Source organism: Pseudorasbora parva, chromosome 5 (assembly GCF_024679245.1).
Source record: "Pseudorasbora parva isolate DD20220531a chromosome 5, ASM2467924v1, whole genome shotgun sequence".
In the NCBI taxonomy this organism is placed as follows: Eukaryota; Metazoa; Chordata; class Actinopteri; order Cypriniformes; family Gobionidae; genus Pseudorasbora; species Pseudorasbora parva.
Window position 1 is genome coordinate 27548809 of NC_090176.1, and position 22737 is coordinate 27571545.

Genomic DNA, 22737 nt, shown 5'->3' on the forward strand with positions numbered 1-22737 from the left:
CCTCGCTCAGATTTTATGTCAGTTTCTTCCCTCCCTGTGGATGTGCTGGCAAAGTGCTGTTGATTTCTTATTCTGCTCAAACTCATCGGGAGTGTCAGAGAGAGAGACAAAGCGAGAGAGAGAAATAGAGACAGAATGAGAGTATTCAGCAGACAGAGAGCGAGGGACATTGATTGGTGTGGCATGCTGAGCACAGAAGCAGGCCAAGCCCATGTGAGTCATTTGCTGAGTGGCCCTTTGAACTCAGCTATATGGAGGAGCAATGCTATGTTGTTTTTTTTAACTGGGTGTACTGGAGAAAAGACAATGTCCAGCTGATGGCAAACACAGCATGAGTTGTACACCTTGACAAGAATGAAAGAAGGAGATAAATCATTATTTTTATGTAAAATTGTTTTGCTTTTTCTTAGCCCAGGAGGCTTACTGTTATGTGTTTTGAGCCTATTGTTCTTATATCATGTTTGTTGTAAAATCTCTTTAATGAAAGCAAATGAGAGAAATATTGTAGATGTTATTTAAATTATCTTTTATATTATCTTCATTTTTCAGCCAAACTTAATGTTGCAATTAATTTTTACAATAAATTAGATTATTCTGCAAAGCATGTAATTAATTAGATTTGCCCTAATTAATATGAATGCATGTATGTGTTTATATGTATATGTGTGTGTATATATCAGAGTTCATTTAAAAAAATTTTTTGTTAATATACAATGAAGGAAATTGGTTTAATAAATAGAAACTCAAAATATTATTGTATCTGAATGTTGTGAAAATGTGGCATGTTTCACTGCATTATTACAAATAAAACACAAATACACACAATTTCAATAAAGGGTGATGTCAATTCTCAAAAATGTTCATTGTATTAACTCAAATTTTTAATTTCAATGAACTCCAAATTTTAAGAAAAAAAAAAGTATTCACAGCTCTTCACTTTTTCCCCATTTTGTTATATTACAGCCTTATTCCAAAATTGATTAAATCCCTCAAGATTGTGTGTGTGTGTGTGTGTGTGTGTGTGTGTGTGTGTGTGTGTGTGTGTGTGTGTGTGTGTGTGTGTGTGTGTGTGTGTGTGTGTGTGTGTACTTGTTTATATTACATTGTGGGGACCAAATGTCCCCACAGTGTAATACAAACCTGAGATCACCTACATTGCGGGGACCAGCAAACGGCCCCCACAATGTAAATTGATGCATAAACTAAATTATGTTTTTTTTGAAAATTTAAAAATGCAGAATGTTTCTTGTGATGGTAGGTTTTGGGGCAGGGGCAGTGTAGGGGGATAGAATGTACAGTTTGTACAGTGTAAAATCTATTACGCCTATTGAAAATCCCCACAATTTACAAAAACACAATGTGTGTACTACGTATAGAGGGAATGCACGTGGCGTCATCGTCAGCTGGAGCGACTGTGATTACGCCCCGCTGAGTGGCAGAAAGACTTAGAGGCAGCACTGGTTTACAGCGTGAATGCAGCGAAAACACATAAAAACCAGACCCGGCACCAGAAGGGGGGTAGAGATGTTCCGGACTAGAGATGGACTTGATAATAGCGTGTAATTTTCTCACTCAAACCACCAACCTGCTGCTTCTGCTTTTAGAGTGAAAAGCTGCCCATAACTGCTTGTCATAACTGCATATTATAAGCAAAAAGGAGCAAGCAGAAGATCCAGTGTGTATCTGTATTTGCACTCGTCAAATGATTACATTTCCAACATGTTTTCGCCTCGGTGAGTAATGTAGCCAATCACAGACATGTTTGTAGATTTCTACAACGCAGTTGGCCAATCACAGGTGTTGAACTTGGAATCACTCACCGCTCGAGCGTTTGTCCAGGTGCTGAGTTCAGTTAAACACGCATGTCAATCCTCTGTAAGTGCAGACATTGTGGAAATAAGAGATTCATTGTATACCAACGTCACTGCGGAACTTTGTGAGATTGAGTTTATTGAATGAGTGACAGCTTTTAGTGAATATAAAGTATATTACCACCACTACACGCTTCAAAACACTGACCCATCCACATATACATGCGGGATTCACTCGAAAAATGTAATGAATGACCGTTATAAACATTGATGTCGAAATCAGGCTCCTAAAAATGTCAGGAAAACACGATTCCTGTCTGCATATCATTATCCATGGATCACTGAATCTGGTAAGTTGTAAGGATCGTTTGCTCTACTCTAATAGCTGCGGTCACGCAGCAGCTCTTCTGCAACTGAGCCCTGGCTGAGGGGGCTTGTGACATCGATGCATTCCCTCTATAAATAAAAATACTGATAGGTTCAAAAATGGTTATATGGCATTGTTGTAAAAACCACCATTTTTAATTAAGGTACCTTAATATGTTAATGTATTTACATGAGATTGGCCAGAATAAAATGGCCAGAATAAAAATGCATTACTGGGGGTCTCTGCTCCGACTCTCTATCAAGGAATGAAGATTGCTTTAGAGGGGACACGACACGTGAGACTTCTGGAGAAGCAAGACTTAAGCAAGAGTCTTCATGTTCTCTACATTTACTCTTTAGGATACAGACACACAGGCTCTGCTGTTATTGGTCTGTTTGCTAGAATTAGAGACATTGTAATAAATGTATGTTTGTAATAAATAATGTTTGACATGAGTGGAAACCTTAAGTCAGCTTAGAGACATTACTAAATCTGTTTTTCTCTCTCTCTCTTACTCTATAGATCACTCCGGTTGACAGGTCTTCAGTTGCTCATCCTCGTGCACCTTTCACCTCACCACCGCAAAGCTACTCTGGTCACAGCCCTAACTGGTGGCACGCACTTCACCTTCACACTGTCCTTGTCCTAGCGTCCCATCCCGTGTTTCGCCACACCGCATCGGGGACACCAGTTCACCATCTGCTCGCGAAGGAAAGCGATATGGACATGACAGATTGTACCATCTCTTTCTCATACCTCACCTGAGGACAATCAGCTTGGTTCCACCAGCTTGCCCGCAAGCGCTCTGATCAGCGAGATGGGAGACTGGGTGTGTCTGAGCCCAGCCGAATTCTCCCAGCTGCAGCAGTACAGTGAGTGTGAGTATCTGAGCACAATAAGCCTCTCCTCTGACCTCTGGCGGGTTGATTGGAATTGATTTTGGGGCTGCTAGGTGGATAAGAATGGATGGGAGGTTTTATCGGGTCCATTTAGTTGGTTCTTGGCCATGCTTTTCGTTAACTGTACCACTCAGCTCCATTGTTTAAGGTGATGCTTTGCTTAATATATTATTTAGGATAATGCGTACACATTCTGAGGCTGACCCACTGGACTTTCAGGAAGCAATGCTGGGAATGTAGGCTGTATTGACGTAATGCATCAATGTGCTGCCAGTGCTCTCTGCGTCAATATTGATTAACAACGTTTAATGCAGTTATTGATGCAGACCACTTTATAAGCTAAACAAGCCTATGAAATTTTCAATAACATTATAAATTGATGGTCTTTCTTATCAGTTCACAGTTTTTATTATTTCTTATTTTGTAAGGGGTCTATGATGACAGATTTGAGGGGGTATGGAATGGTTATATTGATTTGATGGAGGAAAAAAGTGAAATCGGATGCCAAAGCACAATCAGATATTAATTCAGCATGTTTCTATTATTATAAGGGCTTTCGGTAAGTCTGACTCATCTTTTGTTGTAGGACTGGCTGTGCCAGCACATATGCATGCGTAACGAGCATGGGCATAAATTTCATCTAACAGTTGGGGGGACAGTAAACTAAAAATATCTCAAGAGCGGCTTTTGAAGGGGAAAAATAATTCAGCCAAAGTTGTACTTTTAAGGATATGTGTGGCATTTTTCTGAAAAATTATCTTATGCCCATTTTTTGTTTCTCTTTCTCGTTCTCTTTTTTGTCATTTTATCTGGCCAACAACACATAGCAATAGTTGTTTAAATATGAGTTATCATAGGTTCACCATGCACTGATATAATTATTAAATTATCTTGCTTCTTCCACGTAGCATTGAGCAAAAACCAACACAGTGGTAGATCTACAAAATGTGCCTAATATGAGGTCACACATAGGCTTATCACCATGTTAGTTGTAGTGGGTGACTTACAACAAGCTACCAAACAATAATCAATAAAATATCAAAATATTATCATTTTTTGTCATTGCAATATTTTAATAACTCAGCATTGTCTGTATTACAGAGAAATAAAATAGCTTAATCCAATGTTTTGTGAATAAAATGGCCTTGACCAACTACTTCCACAACTTCCACAACAGTAGTTGTGAGTTCCACAACTACTGAATAACTTTGTTCAGTCCCACCAGACTTGTAGGTGAGGTGGGTGGTGGACCGAACCTCTGTGAGGCAAGAGGGGGGACTCAAAATGTTTCGAAACTTAAAATGCATTCGTTTTTATTGTTTTACTACTTAAGCAATTATTTTAAGTATATATATCATTAAATTATTTATAATACACAATGTGGTTTTTAATTTTATTTTTAAGTGGGGGCCAACCTTCAGATGGGGGGTCCTGACCCCCCTAACCCCCCAAGTAACGAGGTAACGAGGAGGACAATGCTTCATCTGGTGAATAAACACTGGCCTGTTTGCCATTTTCGCTTGGCAGATAATTAATTGGCAGATAGCAAAGCAGGTGGTTGACTTCAGGCTAGATCTCAAGTGGCAAGTACAACATTAATATACAATAATGTTTTATTATACAAGTACATATAAATTTAGCTGGCAAGTTGGCTAATTGTGACTGACAGTTCACTATTCAAGACTGAGGATAGCGCAGTCACACTGGTGTACATAGCAGGACAATGGATTGTAGGCAGCAGGAGTCAAGACCATATTAGCTGCACTGCTGCAGAAACAGTGCTGTTGGTTTAATGCTGGAAGTGTAGAGATCAGTGCAAAAGTGTATTTCAGAAAATCTTCTCTTTAAAAGGCAGTCTGAGACAGTATAGCCCCTTTCACACTGCGATTCCGGCAAATACACGGATAATGCGACCCGGCATTTGTTCCCGGGTCGCTAGATTTGGTCCATTCACACTGCCAGCGAAATACCGTAATATGTGTGCTTTCACACACAACCCGTAACGGACCCGGGTCGAGTTGACACGTGACATCCTGATGTGACGTATAATGGCGAGCGATCTTAGCTTCAGCGCGGATAGTAAGGAGCTCCGTGGTCTCGACTTGTGTCCAGTTTGCGCTCATTTCTGCTTGTTTAATTTTAGTTTCTTTTGTATACGAACACTCTCTGCGTTTAAAACACAGACTAGCTCTTCTGGCACTGCAGGGTTGTATTATTGAAAAAACAAGCTCTATGAGTCGCACGATAACTACGTACACGTTGCGGCATTAGTTTCGGCTTTTGTTCACACAGCGCTCGTCCCGGGTCGAATACCGCAATATTACTAGGTCCCCGACCCTGGTCGAATTCAGTAATCAATCCCGGGACGTGGTTGCTTTCACACAGAAGGCGACCCGGCAATGTTCTGGGAATATTGCGGGTCCGACGTGCAATTTGAAAGGGGCTTATGTTAGGTAACACTTTAGAATAATGGTCATTAGTTAACATGAACTAATAATGAACCGCACTTATGAAGCATTTATTTATCTTTGTTAATGTTCATTTCAACATTTACTAATACGTTATTAATATTTTCTTAAATATTAATAATACACTGTGAACTAACATGAACAAACCGTGAACAGTTAGATATTTATAAACTAATGTTAAGAAAGATAAACTAATACAGTAACAAATGAACTGCTCATGGTTAGTTCATGTTAGTTAATACATTAACTAATGTTAACTAATGACCATTATTTTAAAGTGTTACCATGTTATATTCATATTCTGACTTTTTAATGGACTTTATTCAAACATATTATTTATTATGTTTTTATGTTTTTAAGTTACTTAAAAACAAATAGATACTTTACCAATATAATACATAAAAATGTAATATTTTTTTTTAAATTCCTTTTAACAAAAAGGAAGAATAGCAAAATAACAAATTAATTTGTGCCTGCTAGTATATGTGCACTTTATTAAGTTATAATGCTTTCTAGTAAATGAAACAGAAATATTTTTAATTCTCTTTTTTGATTTTTTTGGTTTAATAGAGTTTAAGATATAATATAGAGTATAAGCCAATTGAAATTTGCATTTTGACATTTTCTCAATTATCAAAAAAAATATTTAGGCAGTGTTTATAAAACTGTACATACTGTAAAAGCCACTATTGTTGGCTGATTATCTGCACGGCCTGGGTAATATGAATTACAAAGAGACCTTTGTACCTTTTTAAGAGCTTACCTGTAAAATTACCATGGCATTTCCAAATGGAGCATTTATCTATGCTTTGTGAGGTTAATTGGTTTGTAGGATGCTGGTAATAAATCTTAAATACCCATAAAGTCAGGAAATTTACTTTTGTTTCGTTCGGAGTGACCCCTGGAACAGATTTGATTAAAAACCCATGAGGAACAGTAAAAACTGAAAATAATCAGAAGTGCTTTTAGCCTGAACTCTGCCAGAATAACATATTTAAGGTATAAGGCTTTTAAAAATAGCACATGCATTATGTGGAGAAAATTTTGGGATACTATATTTCCATTAAGAATTCAGTAGATGTGAGATGAGGCATTAATCTTAAATGTATTGTTTCTTAAGTGTCAGAGATAAATTGCCAGGCCTTACTGGCTTTAGTACAGATTTTAGCATTACTTTTAGCATTAATGTTGGGTAATTATGAATACAGATGAAATGGTGTGAAAATTTCATATCACAATTGTAGTGACCAAAATGATTACGGTCAATCAAGTATTATCATTTTTAAAATCATTGTTTTCTTAAAATGAGATGGAAATGTTCAAAAGTAGGCCTACTGATACACACAATAATCATGCCACCTAGTTTTATATCAAAAACCAACAAACGAATACAATTAACAGCACTATGCACTATTGTATAAACATTCAAATGATACCATTAAGAATGAAGGCCAGATTTGAAATTAAATTTTTTTTGTGGTTTTGGTGACAACATAAAGTTACAACTAGGGATGCACCGATATGATTTTTTGGGGCAGATACCGATACCGTGTGTTCCTGGTCAAGACAATCTCCTGAACGCAATTTTGAGCGTGGCATGGTTGCTGGTGCCAGATGGGCCGGTCTGAGTATTTCACAATGTGCTTTGTTACTGGGATTTTCACGCACAACCATTTTTAGGATTTATGAAGAATGATGTGGAAAGGGAATAACATCCAGAATGCGGCAGTCCTGTGGGCGAAAATGCCTTGTTGATGCTAGAGGTCAGAGGAGAATGGGCCGACTGATTCAAGCTAATAGAAGAGCAACGTTGACTGAAATAACCACTCGTTACAACCGAGGTATACAGCAAAGCATTTGTAAAGCCACAACACGCACAAACTTGAGGCGGATGGGCTACAACAGCAGAAGACCCCACCGGGTACCACTCATCTCCACTACAAACAGGAAAAAGAGACTACAATTTGCACAATTTCACCAAAATTGGACAGTTGAAGACTGGAAAAATGTTGCCTGGTCTGATGAGTCTCAATTTATGTGGAGACATTCAGATGGTAGAGTCAGAATTTGGCGTAAACAGAATGAGAACATGGATCCATCATGTCTTGTTACCACTGTGCAGGCTGGTGGAGGTGGTGTAATGGTGTGGGGGATGTTTTCATGGCACACTTTAGGCCCCTTAGTGCCAATTGGGCATCATTTAAATGCCACAGTCTACCTGAGCATTGTTTCTGACCATGTCCAACCCAAGCCTGCAGTCTCCCTCTCATTTACTGAAGCTTTCGCGCCTCGATCGCCCCCCGGTGACCGGTCCCAGTATAGCCGCCCCTCTGTGTTTTCTAATGGACGCGAGGCAAACTAAATAATTAAATTACACTTCAAAAATGTTTCCCCAAAGTTAGTTTATGTCACTAAAGGCAGTTATCATCACGATGATTTCATTTCAGGTGTTCGTTTTAAAAATAAGTTTACTTTGAGTTAGTTATTTGATGCTATAAAAAACGGGGGTGTGACGTCATGATTGACAGCTGAGACTGACGGCTTCTCTGAGTGAAGTTGTCACTGAGGCACTAACCGACTTTTTTCGGAATTTTTGGGAGCAGATTAGAGCTTTAGCTTTAATTTCTACATTTCCATAACTGTTTATTTCACACCAACATTATTAATTGTTCTGCATCTGCGAGAGTGTGGGCGGGCTTTTGATATAGCGACTGTACTTCCTGTTCTACTTCCTGCGCTCTACTGCGCAACTCCGGTCCCGAAATCGCTACTGCGCAGACTCGGTCCCAAGATGTCCGCGCCGTGCAAGGCTGCCTGAAAGCTTCAAATCTGCCAAGCGGAAACGGATGATGTCGAGTCGTCCATATTTTTTTACGGTCTATGGTCCAACCCTTTATGACCACCATGTACCCATCCTCTGATGGCTAGTTCCAGCAGGATAATGCACAAAGCTCGAATCATTTCAAATTGGTTTATTGAACATGACAATGAGTTCACTGTACTAAAATGCCCCCACAGTCACCAGATCTCAACCCAATAGAGCATCTTTGGGATGTGGTGGAACGGGAGCTTCGTGCCCTGGATGTATATCCCACAAATCTCCATCAACTGCAAGATGCTATCCTATCAATATGGGCCAACATTTCTAAAGAATGCTTTCAGCCCCTTGTTGAATAAATGCCACATAGAATTAAGGCAGTTCTGAAGGCGAAGGGGGGTCAAACAAAGTATTAGTATGGTGTTCCTAATAATCCTTTAGGTGAGTGTATATTAGCGATATTGTTCTGTTCGTGTTCTAAAGATATGTCTGTCACTTTAAATGCTCAAGCTCTTTAAAATTGGGTGGATTCTGATTGGCTATCAATGTTTTCTCACAGCTGGAAAAAATCATTATGAAAGTGATTCCAATGAGATTCCAATTATTCCAATTATTTGTGTAGTTGTGATGTGGACTCTGCTATCTATTTTAAAAACTATATATTTATTGTTGTAGTTTTAATGATAATTAAATGATAATTAAAATATGAAACTAATACTACCCATCAGGAATTTTATCTGCATTTATTGTCAAACCAGTAACTGTTTCATTCCTAATTATGAGTAAATCCAATATGAAAAAAAAAATATTGGCTTGCAACTCTGTTTACTGGTTCTGTAACACAATGTAGACTGTCCTCAAGAGAAGACAAGTGTGTGTTCTTGCAACTGAGCAATATGTGGGCTCAGCTTGGTGCTAAGGACTTTATTGTTTTGATTCAGAGGTGTTAATAATCAGTGGAATACATTTGTCATCTCTGCAAAATGAGCTGCTAATTGAAACTCCGGTCACAACAGTAAGACTCCCCACTATTAAAACACCCAGACACACATGTCTGTTAGTAAAAGGATGTGTTTGCTGCCCACAGAAGCCTCAAGCAGTTTAGAGTTTGGTGTCAGTGTTTAAGTCAGTAATGAGTCTTGTATGAGAGTCAGTTTGTCCCTATCCAAAGATCAGAGATTTGTTAACCGGTGTATTTTTGTACCGGTGTGTTTTTGTCCTTTGACATCATGCTTCATGTTCTGAATTAGGATCTGAAACTAACAGCTCTTAAACATTTGATTGATAATAAAAATATGATGTCAGTCTTTCCGACCACAGAAATCACAAGAACGCTTTGTTCTGAGTTGTACATGTTTGAGGGAAGACTCATTTTCCTCAGATTAAATAGTGGGTGCAGTTTTGTTTTCAGTCACGAGTGTCTGTGTCACATTCCCTGCTGCCCCCAACTGTTTTCCCCTTAACCACTGAGTCTCTATAATGACTCACCTCCAACTATTGCTTATAATTTGAATACCCACAATTAAATTATGTCATTTATTAAAATATAATAAAAAAGAAAAATTACACAATGGTAAAACAGCCTAAAACTTTTTGCAACAACTGCCAATGGCCGGTGACTTAAGAAAATGAACTGGCCACAAATATTTTTTTTACCTGCTATGAAACATAGATTAATCCTTATTAAATTTACAAAAGTTATTCAGTCTAGAGTGAAGTGAGTGATTTTTCTGTCTTTTTTTGTAATCTTTCAAAGCTTTAACAGAAGGCATTTTACACTTACAGTTTTACATTTTTCTTTCATTTTCCCCCACAATAGTATCACATGCCTGTCTTGTGTGCACATGTGGGTTTTGTTATTCTAAACATGTGCTCATGTAATTGTCTGATCCCTCTCCCCTTGTTATCTGATTAGTGTTTAAATTCTTCCACCTGTTCCCTGCCTCATTTGTTCCCTTTATAAGCTCCTTGTGTTTGTCAGTCTTTGTCGGATCCTTGCTATGTCTACGTCTTCCGTCTTCCCTGGGATTCCTTTTGGTATGTCTGAGTCTTTGGTTTATGTTTTATGATTATGTGTTTTTCCCCCTCGTGGGTTTTTGTTTTGTATTTATGTTTTATTTTTATAATAAATTATCATTTATCTGCACTTGAGTCCTCGCACCATTTTCCTTTGTATGTGACGTGACAGAAGGATCAGAACATTAGAGGACTCAGCAGAAGATGGAAGGCTTCCTTTTCCCATCTCCCTGCCCCTCTGCTTCACCGATGGCAGGACGATGGTGTAAGCTCCTCTCCCTCTAGCAGGAGGGAACCAGCATGAAAGAGTTTGCGCACTGGTTAGTCTTTAACAACGGACTAAATTAACCTGTTAGCGCTTGGGAGATGGGAATGCTGGGGATTTTATAATTTTGGCAGTTTGTGGGATTTATGTACAATCGTGGTGGTGGAGGAGAGTTATGGAAGGGTGGTCTTCCTCCGCCTGGTCCTCCTCCACTTATCCTCACAGACTGCCAGGTCCCCAGTCCTCCGATGACACACAAAAATAAGTGATTCTCAACATAACGCCAACCGTGACGCAGTGGCTGGGATCATTAATATGTACGCCCCCAATTTTGGCATCTCTCCGAACATGTTCATTGTCAGTATTAACTTCTTGAGCAATTTGAGCTAAAGTAGCTTGACTGTTTGATCTGACCACCACACGGGCCAGCCCTCGGTCCCCACGTGCATCAATATATATAGCTTTAATACATTATATATATATAAATGTGTGTGTGCGCGCGTGTGTGTGTGTGTGTGTGTGTGTGTGTGTGTGTGTGTGTGTGTTATTTTTTTATTTTTTTCGTTTTAGTTTTTTTATCACTTAACTTATTTCAGTTAGTTGCCAAGGTAACTTTTTTCATATAGTGTTTATATTGTATTTTATTTTAGCTTTATTTCAGTTACCAAATACAATATTTAATAGTTTAGGTACAATAAAAAAGTATGTTGTGGGGAAGGGCCAATATTACAGAAACCAAGTGACTTGCAGTCAAATGTAGATTTTATTTATTTTCTTTAAAGGCAGCAGGAATAAAAAATGAAGAGACTGAGCATATGTGTTTAATAAACATTAATATAGGTAGCCAGCCAATGACACAGATATGACTCCTATTAGTTCTGGAGATTAGCATCTTCTATGGGGAAAGCACCTGTTCTGCCCCCCAAGGTGTGTGTGTGTGTGTGTGTGTGTGTGTGTGTGTGTGTGTGTGTGTGTGTGTGTGTGTGTGTGTGTGTGTGTGTGTGTGTGTGTGTGTGTGTGTGTGTGTGTGTGTGTGTGTGTGTGTGTGTGTGTGTGTGTGTGTGTGACAACCAATTCCAGGCTTAGAGAAAATAAAAATGAAGTACAGGGCAACAGGCTCATTTCTCCTGTCCTAATGCTAATAAGCTTTGGTGACATTTTCTGCTCCGCTATTATCTCTGAATAATTAGCACATTTTGTCAGATTGAAGCATACATCTAATGTTCCCAAATATTAGATATCAAATGCATTGCCCTTTTTCAAAATATTATGGATAATAATAATAGTAATAAGTGAAATTGATAATAAAAGGGCCTTATAAAAGGATATCTACTAAATGACATAAGCCAATATGTTGGTAGGAAAATAACTAAATGCATTAGTTATTTAGTCCGCAACAACCCTTTGTCTATTTATGTGTCTTGTGGAAATCATTTTTCTCTCTTTCAAATTCATCTCTTATGCTCTCATTTATTCAAAAACATTGATCAAAAACAGTAAAACTAGACTAGAAATCATGATGCACCCTAGCGGCAGCAAATCTAATTTGCGGCCAAGGGCATCTAGCAACTCTCCGTTGGCTTGCGAGCTAGAAAAACCAAATCCTGGTCAGGCCAATCACATCGTGTATAGAGTTGGTGGGCGGGCTTAACATTGTGAGGGCAGAGTTGTAGCGGTTCCGCGTGCTACTAGTAAACACAGAAGCTGGCGAACGGCGGCCTTTCGAATCAACTTTGGCTGCGACTCTGGAAGACTTGGAGTTAAGCTTTTCTCTGAGAAAAGAACAAAGAACGGCACTGAAGTCATTCTTAAAAAAGGAAGATGTGTTCTGCGTTTTGCCGGCCGGATATGGCAAAGGTTTAATCTGTCAAATAGCTCCGCTTCACCTTCTTCATTGCTCTGGTGGGTTGTAGCGCTATCCTATTGTGTACTGATGGACTTTGAAAGACAAACGTTCATCCTGCCTCCTGGAGTAAGCCCTTCCAACGGTGTGTTCCCAGACCCAACATCTTGATGTGGGTCTGGCTTGTCAGGCTACAGTAAAACAGCAATATTGTGAAATATTACTCCATTTTGAAATAATTGAAATAACCGTTTTCTATTTGAATATATTTTTGACAAAGCTGAATTTTCAGCATCATTAGTGTCATTAGTGTTTTCAGTGTCAAATGATCCTTCAGAAATCAATCTAATATGCTGATTTGCTGCTCAAGAAATATTTCTCATTATTATCAATGTTGATTTTTTGTTGTTGTGCTGCTTAATATTTTGGTGCAAACAGTGAACAATTAACAGTATTCTTTAGAAATATAAATGTTTTTGACCATTATAAATGTATTTAATTCAATTGAATGAATTCTTGCTGTGTAAAAGTATCAATTTATTAAAATAATAAAAATGTTCCTAAACTTTTGAACAGTAGTGTATCTAACTATTTCCATTCCAATATGGGGTATCTACACTTACACATTATGTACAGTTGTACTCTATATCCAACTAGTAATTTTTCCTATTAACCCTTGTAATTTTTCTCTTCCACAGATTCCTCCAAGAAGCTTAAAGATGTCCTGGAAGAGTTTCATGGAAACGGTGTCCTCTCCAAGTACAACCCTGAACAGGTATGTAATGGCAGGAGGTCCATAGGTCTCACCTGATTAAATGATCTGTTTAGAGGCAGTGGAGCCTCTGGCTGTGACTTGACAGAACACCAATACAACCTGACTCAGGGCTCAAGTCATTACAGGAAATGCTTAGTCATCCGCTCCCTGAAACCAAGTGGCCAGATATCACCTCCTATTAGAGAAGGTCCTCGCTGACATCATAAAGCCCATGCATCACGTTGCCGTGACAACAAAGCCAGCAGGCAGCCACATCTATAATTTGCTTTATGGAGTGTCACCATTATATTTCTCTCCTCTCCTCTGCACTGACATAAATAAGAGGCTGCTAGAGGTTTGGCGCCACAGGTTGTGACCCAGAGCCTTGGCTAAATCGATAGAGAATCAGCACTGGTGGCAGTTAATGGGTCTAAGGCTGACGCCAGGTTGGCTGTGGTGTGATATTGCATTCTTCGCATTGTTCATTAGTTCAGTTGTGACCACCTATAGATCATAAAGCCTAGAAGTATCACAAAATGGAGGTGACGTGCCATCAGTGCCACTGTGTGCTGCCTGCTTACGATGACAGAGCGCTGTATTTCACTCATGTCTACAGCCAAGATTGACTGTCTGACTACGGCTGGGCTGTAAATATCCTTCACCGTAGCCCTTTCAAGGGCCTTTCTATATTGAAGTTTAATTATGGTGACTCTGCAACCTTTGTCAAATGAAGAGTGTCTGTAAAAACAGGAGCCAGCTAAAGGTTAAGTAAACGGTTCATTGTTTCCTGCATTAGAGCAGTCAGTCTCTGTTTTGCACGTTTGAAAGTCAGACAGGAAGTTCCACTTATAGCCACGGCTGGTTACGCTGCTTCTCACACCCACCTAAATATACAAAGGCATTTTCTAATAAACAGGCGAAGACTCATTTGGCTTCAGTTACTTTCACCTTCCTGTTTTTGGTGTGTATCTGCCCAAAGTTTGCAGCCCCTCAAGCGTAGCCCACCTTTGCATGCAGCTTCCTCTCTTTCACCGCTAGTTCCTTCTCTCCCACGTCTCTTGCTGTTTTTGCTTTAATGGCTTTTTTGGCTTTTACAGAGTTTGATTTAAGGACAGGAGGAATCTAATGAATTTAGGTTTGTTCACTCCTTGATTGGTATGATTACGGGTAAATGCATCCACAGTACAATCTTCAGCACAGATTTTGTGTGTGCATTTGTGGCAGTGCCCAATTTGCATATATTTACCTTGGTGAATTATGTGCTAAAACCACACAGACATAAATAAATGGCAAATAAACAACCTATCATATGAAATCTTTTCAGGGGCTTTTAGTTTTACTTTTTAATTTATTTGTTCTGTTAACTTAAAATAACTTTAGTTCATTTAGTTTCCTTCCATTTTTGTTTTTGTTTCATTTCAGTGTTAGCTTTTGCACTATCATTATTAGTTGTTGTTTTTCCGTTTTCTAGTTCAGCTCTATTTTATTTTCCCAGCACAGCCTGGTGTTACTGCTATCTGGTGGCATTTTCATGTTTTGCGTTAGTGGGTTGTAAAGATTTCAAGTATTTTAAGATACTATGTATCAAAAGCTAAAATGTATGTTATTGTTCTTCTTTCAGAATTTTGAAACATAATAAGCAACGCAACTTTTTTATTCAACACTGATAATAGTAAGAAATGTTTCTTGCACCAAATCATCATAATGATTTCTGAAGGATCATATGACACTGAGGTCTGAAAATTCTTCTTGGAATCGGCCAACTGAAAACATTCACAGAATTTCATTTCGGCCAACTGAAAAATTTAGATGTGTTTAGTCACTAGAAAATATTCAGTCGGAGACCTGAATTCTTTTTACAGTGTAGCTTTTATTTTAGTTAAGAAAAAAAGTTTGAATGTAGTTTTCATAAACAGTAATAAAGCTTTCGCTTCTTAAGTCTTTTATTGCATAATACCCCCTCCATTTTGTTACTGAGAGCAAATTACTAACTTAAAGTAAGTCAGGATTATGCAAATAAACCAGGGGATTCTCTTGCCACTAAACCTGCAGAACAACATTAAGTATGATGCGGGTGGACTAATGCTATACAGCATTAAACATGGAATAATATTAATTCATTCAGTGTCAGAGCACCAGAGGATATGAAGGGTAACACCCTTCTCTGATCCCTTCCCTCTCCACGGTCAACCACGGCAGTGTATATAACCCCTCTCTCCCTCTACCTTCTCCATATATTTCTGACTGCCACACAGAAGCAAGATGTTCTCAACCAAGTAAGCTGTCACTTTCTGGGTTTGCATGTTCTTTGGTTCGATGTGTCTACAGATTGCATGTCCCGGCCCATCCCTGTCTAACAACAAAGTCACGCTTGGGTCATACTTGTCTACTGAAGGTCAAAGGTCGTGCCCAGTGCTTTTCAGTGTTAACCGTGTGTTCATGTTGTTTTGTTTTATATGAGCAGTGAAAAAAAATCGCAAATGTATGTTTTAATGTATTTTAATGTGTGTCAGTAGGCTCCCTCTGTATTTTTGTTGCTGTGTGTCATAAAGAAATGCTTGAGCGTGCCATTCATGCCCAGAGACAGGAACATCCTGTCTGCTGAAAACATAAAGGAGCAGGAAGCTGAATATTCATGGCTTTATTTCATCTCACAGGTTTTCCATCTTCTAATTTCTCATCAATTCTCCTCTTGTCTCCTGTAGCCCATCGACTATGAGGGTTTCCAGCTATTCATGGCGACCTACCTGGAGAATGACATCCCTGAGGAACTGTGCAAACACCTCTTCACCTCATTCAAGAGCAAGAATGGCGGCGGCAGCTCCCCGGCTGCTTCTCGATCTGGAGCAGGCATGCTAGGTAAATAGTCTATATACTATCAATAATACGCTGTGGAAGTCTGGACTTCTTATTTATATTAAAGGGTTATTCATATCAATCATAAGCATTAAGCTTTGAATTTAAACTCAGTCATTAATGTAGTAGAAATGTGAAATTATTTTTTAATTAGGTGCCTTCTAGACTGAGAGAAGACAGAAAATGTGTTTTTGTCTCATGGGAATGAAAGACAACAACTCCCAGAATGCACTTGCTTCGCTGCCCTACAAGGCCACTCCCAAAGCCACCACTGGATTACTGGATAATTTGCCCACCGCGTTGATTTTCATAAAATCAGTTCAGTTAGAGAACAGAAGCTACAATTAAAAACTGAACATGTCTGTTTAATATAATGTGAGAGAGCCGATCGAGTGTCACGGCACAAACATAGCAGGAGTCAGATTACGATCACGAGAGCTGAGATTAGCGCGGCCGTGGCATACATTCACGGGTCGTGTTCAGTCTTGCGTGTTTTCAGTTCATGCCTTTGGAAGCTTAACTTTCATAGGAATTAATTTGAAAAGTTGAAACACTCACTTTGCTCTGCCGGCCGCTCCGTTTACATGAATGCCTGCAGTTGCGAGCTGAGCTGTGAGTGCGATCCCTCCCCACATGGATGGGTTGAAAACATGCGGAAATGGCACCACCTGGCTGTAGTCTTTAGCCTCTGGCCAAAAAATACTCATGATGATTTTTACGTCATCTGAGTATTTTTTTCCAGAAATAAAATAAAATCATCTCAGGGGGATATGGGGGAGGGGGAAGCATGATCCTGTTCGTAATACGTTCTGAAAAATAAGGCGTTATGTTTCCCTGAGTTTACTATTTTGGGAGATGTGAATGACCAACTGTATTAAAACACCATTTCCCACTGACACATGTACAGTTAGGTCCACATTAAATGTCTGAGATTAAACCTGGAAATAAGATAAGAATTTTTCTACATTTTGAAAATGTAGAACCTTATAACAAAATAAGGAATGTTTACAATTTTGCAATTTGTAGTTAAAATGTTGAATGTCAGTTTGAACATTATTAAAACAAATACTGTCATTAAAACAAAAGAGGACAAACCAAATACTGAGAAATTCTGAAATTAATCAGAAGATCATTTTTATGGTCACTAAAATTGTTTTACTGATATTTTAATTTTTCTGTTGTTTTTTGTTCACCAAGTCTGTAATTATTTGCTCAAAAATACAGTAAAAACAGTAATATTTTGTAATAGTATAATTTAAATGAACTGTTTTCTATTTAATTTGTTTCAACAAATAATATTTGTTTGTGATAACATGATAACAAAGCTGAATTTTCAGCATCAATATTGTTTCAGTGTCACATGATCCTTCAGAAATCATTCACATATGCTGATTTGGCACTCAAGAAACATTTCTTATTGTCATCAATGTTGAAAACAGTTGTGCTGCTTAATATTTTTTGTGGAAAACTAAGGCTTTTTTTAATTCTTTATTGAACTAATGTTCAAAAGAACAGCATTTATTTCAAACAGAAATTATTTGAATTAAACCACTGCCTTTACTGTCACTTTTGATCAATTTAATGCATCTTTGTTTATTACAACTATTCATTTCTTTAAACAACAACAACAACATAATCTTACTGACCCCAAACATTTGTACAGCAGTGTTTATATGACATACAAAAATTCTTTAACCTTTGTTCTCAGACTTTTGGATCCCACAATGTGAATTAGATTAGACCAGGGCTATTCAAATCTTGACCTGGAGGGCCAATTTGGCCCTATCCCAAATGGCACACTGCATGTGCACTTTTGGTCTTGTGGACTTACAATGGCCATTGCGTGCGAGTGTCCACAAGACCGTAGGGTGTCCCGTTCGCCATTAAAGCTTAAAAAAGTGTGCTCGTGAGCGCCCCCTTTGCGGCTGCTATACGCCGTCAATGCGCACTTCAGCTGAGCCCGCAAGTTTGCGAACTAACGCAGTTCTACCCAGCAGTCAAACCTAGCCTAGAAATCTAGACGCACCCTAGCGGCACTAAATCTAATTTGCCACAAGTGTCGTCTAGCAACTCTCAATACCCATCTGAGCTGTAAACCGCAAACTCTGGTCAGGCCAATCACATCATGTAAAGAGTCGGTGGGCGGGGCTTAACATAATGATGGCCGAGTTGCGCTTGTGTGCTTCTAGTAAACACAGAAGCTGGTAAACGGCGGTCTTTCGAATCAGGTTTGACCACGACTCTGGAAGACTTGGAGTTAAGCTTTTCTCTGAGAAAAGAACGGCACTAAAGTCATTCTTAAGAAGGGAAGATGTGTTCTGAGTTTTGCCGACCGGATAACCCGGTTTATAAATAAAGTCATGTAAACGCGGTTTACTTGCGTTGTCCGTTTACTGGTTTACTGCTTACTGTTGTGCATGTAAACGCACCCATTGATTAGTATGTTCAGGTGTGCTTGATTAGGGTTGGAGCTAAACTCTGCAGCGCATTGGCCCTCCAGGGCAAGATTTGAATGGCCCTGGATTAGTCCATGCATAACTAGTCTGTGTAATCCTGCATATAACAAACACCCAGCCTGCATGAAAATAATAAACTGGTAGACACACACATCTGGTGAGCAATTGCTTCCATGATATCTAGGGAGTCGTATTTGTACAAGACCTGCTCTCTGTGAAGATTAGACAAATGAAAAATTTGACTCTTGATGCAAAAGTCCATATTAACTATAATATTAACTTTATCTGGAAAGATGTTGGTGGCCTTGCGTCTGAATTGCACTATCACTATTGACCTGAGATAATTAAGGCAAATATTAGTTGACTGCATGAATAGTTTGACAGCCAACAGTGCCATCTAGTGCCATGATTTATCTGGACTGGCAAATACAGTACTATCAGTGATTTCTGTTGCCCTTGCCCTTAATGCAACACAGTCAACGAATGTTAATACTAAATTAAAAACAATAATTTGTCAGTGATAACTCCGCTATATTAATCTGTCCTGACGGGCTGCACTCAGAAACTATCCCAACTATTTTTTCCTCTGTCCGTTTTGCATCACTCCTGTTCCACTTTACTTTGACCCCTGTGTCTGCAGAGCCTTAGTCCACTAATGCAGGCATCTCTATACAGACCGAAGTGGCCTGTGCACCCATAACAGTTACCACAGCAAGTGCGGTGTGATTTGATGGGACAGAGACTTGCATTGCGGCTGTGACTCCCTTCAAACGTCTGACTTCACCTGGTGTCGTTATGTGTTGTCTTGGTGTCTCTCTGCAACTCTTTTGATTTATTTGCGTTGGTGTCAAACAAAGCAACCAGTGATAGATAGGATTTTCACTTAAGTGGTATCAGGTCAACCACTGTGTGACTGTGGTGACAATCGTCATGTATGTCAGTACTTGCTAAAGACCATCAGCTTCCTCCTCAGTACCTTGTGATACTAAGCTTTTCTGCCATGTGTCATTCTACAATTGTGGTTTCCACAAACTGTACAGTTCAAAGCATTGTGCACAGGCAAATTGCAATATATAAACAAGCAATATATAAAGCTGAAAACTATCAGACTCATTGGGGCTCATTCACTAATTTGTGTGTACAAGTGTTCTTACTTATGAGCACATAATAGTTTATCAAATGTTTATTCTAATGTTCATGAATCCAGTTTGAATGAGGGAGTTATAATTAGCATAATACACCATCTCCAAATAATTTGTCACTCTCTTTAAATCAAAATAGATGAAACTATACCTTTTATGTATGCCCACAGGGCATACAAAAAAACAAAATATTTGTTTTTATATTTTATATATGTTTTGATATGAATGTTTTATAATGTATATACATTTATTTTTATAATTTTAACTAAATTAATGTGTTGACATTTCCACTAAAATAAGCAACACAAATGTTTTCAACACAATATTAATGTTAATATTAATAAATGTTTCTTGAGCACCAAAACAGCATATTAGAATGATTTCTAAAGGAATATATTACATTTAATATAATGAAAGTATATTTGTATAAAATATATTAAAATACACAACTTATTTTTAATAGAAATTAGATTTCACAATTTTACAACTTTTCTGTATTTTTCATCAAATAAATGTCTTGGTGTGCAAAAATGCTAACTTGTTGTTCATTTCTGTTATAGTGTTCATGCAGAAGTTTTACACATAAATATGTGTGTACGCACAGTCAGTGAATGAGACCCTATATCATTATCCTTTTCTTTTGTATCACGCTCTGTTGATCCTTTCTCATTTCAGATTATCACCTTCATTCTCCTTTCTTTTTGTTCCTGTAGGTATGAACGGGAAGAGTATTTTGAGCGCTATGAGCCGACATACATCAGAGAACTCTGCAGGGATCACGCCAGGCTCAGGGGCCACCACATCGCCCTGCTCCTCCCGCTCCTCTTCACAGCGATCAGGAACAGGGGGTCACACACCCAGAGACTCCCACCGGTCTCCTGGCACGCAGCCAAAACCCCCTGTGGGCAGCAGCAGCAGCAGCAATGCTCTGGCACTCTCCAGGACCTCAAACTCCCCTCGCCTCTCCCCAGGTCAGAGTCGTGCACAAGTGAACAGCCTTGATCTTCGACACACTTTTTTAAACATGTAATGTGTAATACCGGGAATTGCTTATGAAGCAAATATTGCCTAATCATCAGACTCGTGGGTGTTGACAGAAGTTTGTCAAAATATTTTGGTGATAACTGCCGTCATTACTAATAGACATACAACTGTCATCCTTCCAGAGCGTAATCAATCTGAGAATCGCACATCTCTCCGGAGGAGTCCGTCTCCACAAAAAAGCTCTCCATCGCCTCAAGTGGTCTTCCTCAAAGACATTGTGTGCTACTTGTCTCTGCTGGAGAGGGGGACGCCAGAGGACAAGCTTGAGTGTAAGTTGGAGTAGAAATTATTCAAACAAAGTTTTTTGTTTGGTTTTTTGTAATTTTTAGGATTCATTTTAAGAAAAAAAAATTTAAATGCTTATTTGCTCATATATTTTCAAAATATAGTTGATGTTAGGAGCATTTCCATGTTAAAACTTTCATGTTGAAGTTAATCAGATGATTTTGAGTTCACTTTAACTTTCTTTCTTTAAAGGGTTTGTTCACCCAAAAATGAAAATGATGTCATTAATGACTCACCCTCAAGACCTTTGTTTATCTTCGGAACACAGTTTAAAATATTTTATATTTAGTCCGAGAGATTTCTGTTCCTCCATTGAAAATGTATGTACGGTATACTGTCCCTTTCCAGAAAGGTAATAAAAACATCATCAAAGTAGTCCATATGTGACATCAGTTGGTTAGTTAGAATTTTTTGAAACAAAAATAACAAAAACTACGACTTTATTCAGCGTGGTCTTCTCTTCCGTGTTTGTTTTTAATCCGCGTTCACAACTACACAGTCTCCCTCAGACTATAAACGAAGCTTGCGCATACCAGATAACAGGTCAGCAGCGTCACTGCCCAGTCGTGAACACGGATTGAAAACAAACACGGATGTCACATATGGACTACTTTGATGATGTTTTTATTACCTTTCTGGAAAGAGACCATAGACCGTACATACATTTTCAATGGAGGAACAGAAATCTCTCGGACTAATATAAAATATCTTAAACTGTGTTTGGAAGATGAACGGCGGTCTTATGGGTGTGGAACGACATTGGGGTCATTAATGACATCATTTTCATTTTTGGGTAAACTAACCCTTTAATCTAAATATTTACTTTAAAGTCCCCCTGTAGTCAATATTTTTATCCCATAACACTCATCTTTGATCATTAAAATGACTTATTTCAAAAGAATGCCTTGAAATAGCTTGAATGTGACTCTACACCCTTGCCTCATTCAGTTTACACTGTTCTATGAATATGCAAATTATCCCCGCCTCCACTCACTCGTACCAGCTCAGAGATCTATTCGTTGACGTGATTGATTACAAGGCAGTTTGCAACATCAGAAACACAAGTGATTCTTTGTCTTTGGTTCACTGCAGTTTTAAAAGGAAAATACTCAGCAATGGTGTTGACATTGTTGGTTGTTGGTCTTAAATCGTATTAAAAATAATATCATACAACAAAATATTCTACATAATCACTAGTTTTCAAAAGTTTCTATAAAGAAAGAAAACACAAATATTTTAAGTAATTTTGCTAATTACTTCTCCTAAACCAATCGTGCCAAACCACAGAAAGCATAATATTAGTCACAAACATGTGAAAAGTCGTTCTTGGCAGCTATCACAAATAGAATTTATTTACTCACAATACATATTTAAACACACTATATGCAAGGTAGATATGGATCTTTGAAATGTTAAAGCAAAGGTAATTTAATTTAGTTTCTGGAGCCTTTTTGTCGGCATAATTTATCATGCTTACCACTCATCAGTCAAGTAAAAGCTTGAACTGATGTTACATCACACATTCAAAATGTTTATCTATGCTCACCAATACTGTATTAATTTAATTAAAAAATACATTAATATTATGACAATGAAAAAAATTATAGAGATTTTTATTTTTATATATTTTTAAATTATATATTTTTTCTCTGATAGCAAATTACTCCAATCTTCACTGTCACATGATCCTTCAAAAATCATTCTATTATGCTG

General features: G+C 38.3%; 1 protein-coding gene across 3 annotated transcripts in view; it reads left to right on the top strand.

The window, feature by feature from the left end:
• The window catches only part of LOC137075321 (diacylglycerol kinase beta-like), a 154076-nt gene that overhangs the window by 48204 nt on the left and 83135 nt on the right, over positions 1-22737 (top strand). For 2 of the 3 annotated variants that reach the window (XM_067443716.1, XM_067443715.1), the window contains exons 2-7: positions 2701-3056; positions 13186-13262; positions 15497-15517; positions 15947-16100; positions 20409-20666; positions 20862-21008. In XM_067443716.1, coding sequence (XP_067299817.1) covers positions 2996-3056; positions 13186-13262; positions 15497-15517; positions 15947-16100; positions 20409-20666; positions 20862-21008 — 718 coding nt within the window. In that variant the 5' untranslated portion in view covers positions 2701-2995. The remainder of the gene's footprint in view (positions 1-2700; positions 3057-13185; positions 13263-15496; positions 15518-15946; positions 16101-20408; positions 20667-20861; positions 21009-22737) is intronic. The other variant, XM_067443717.1, reaches the window with a different exon arrangement.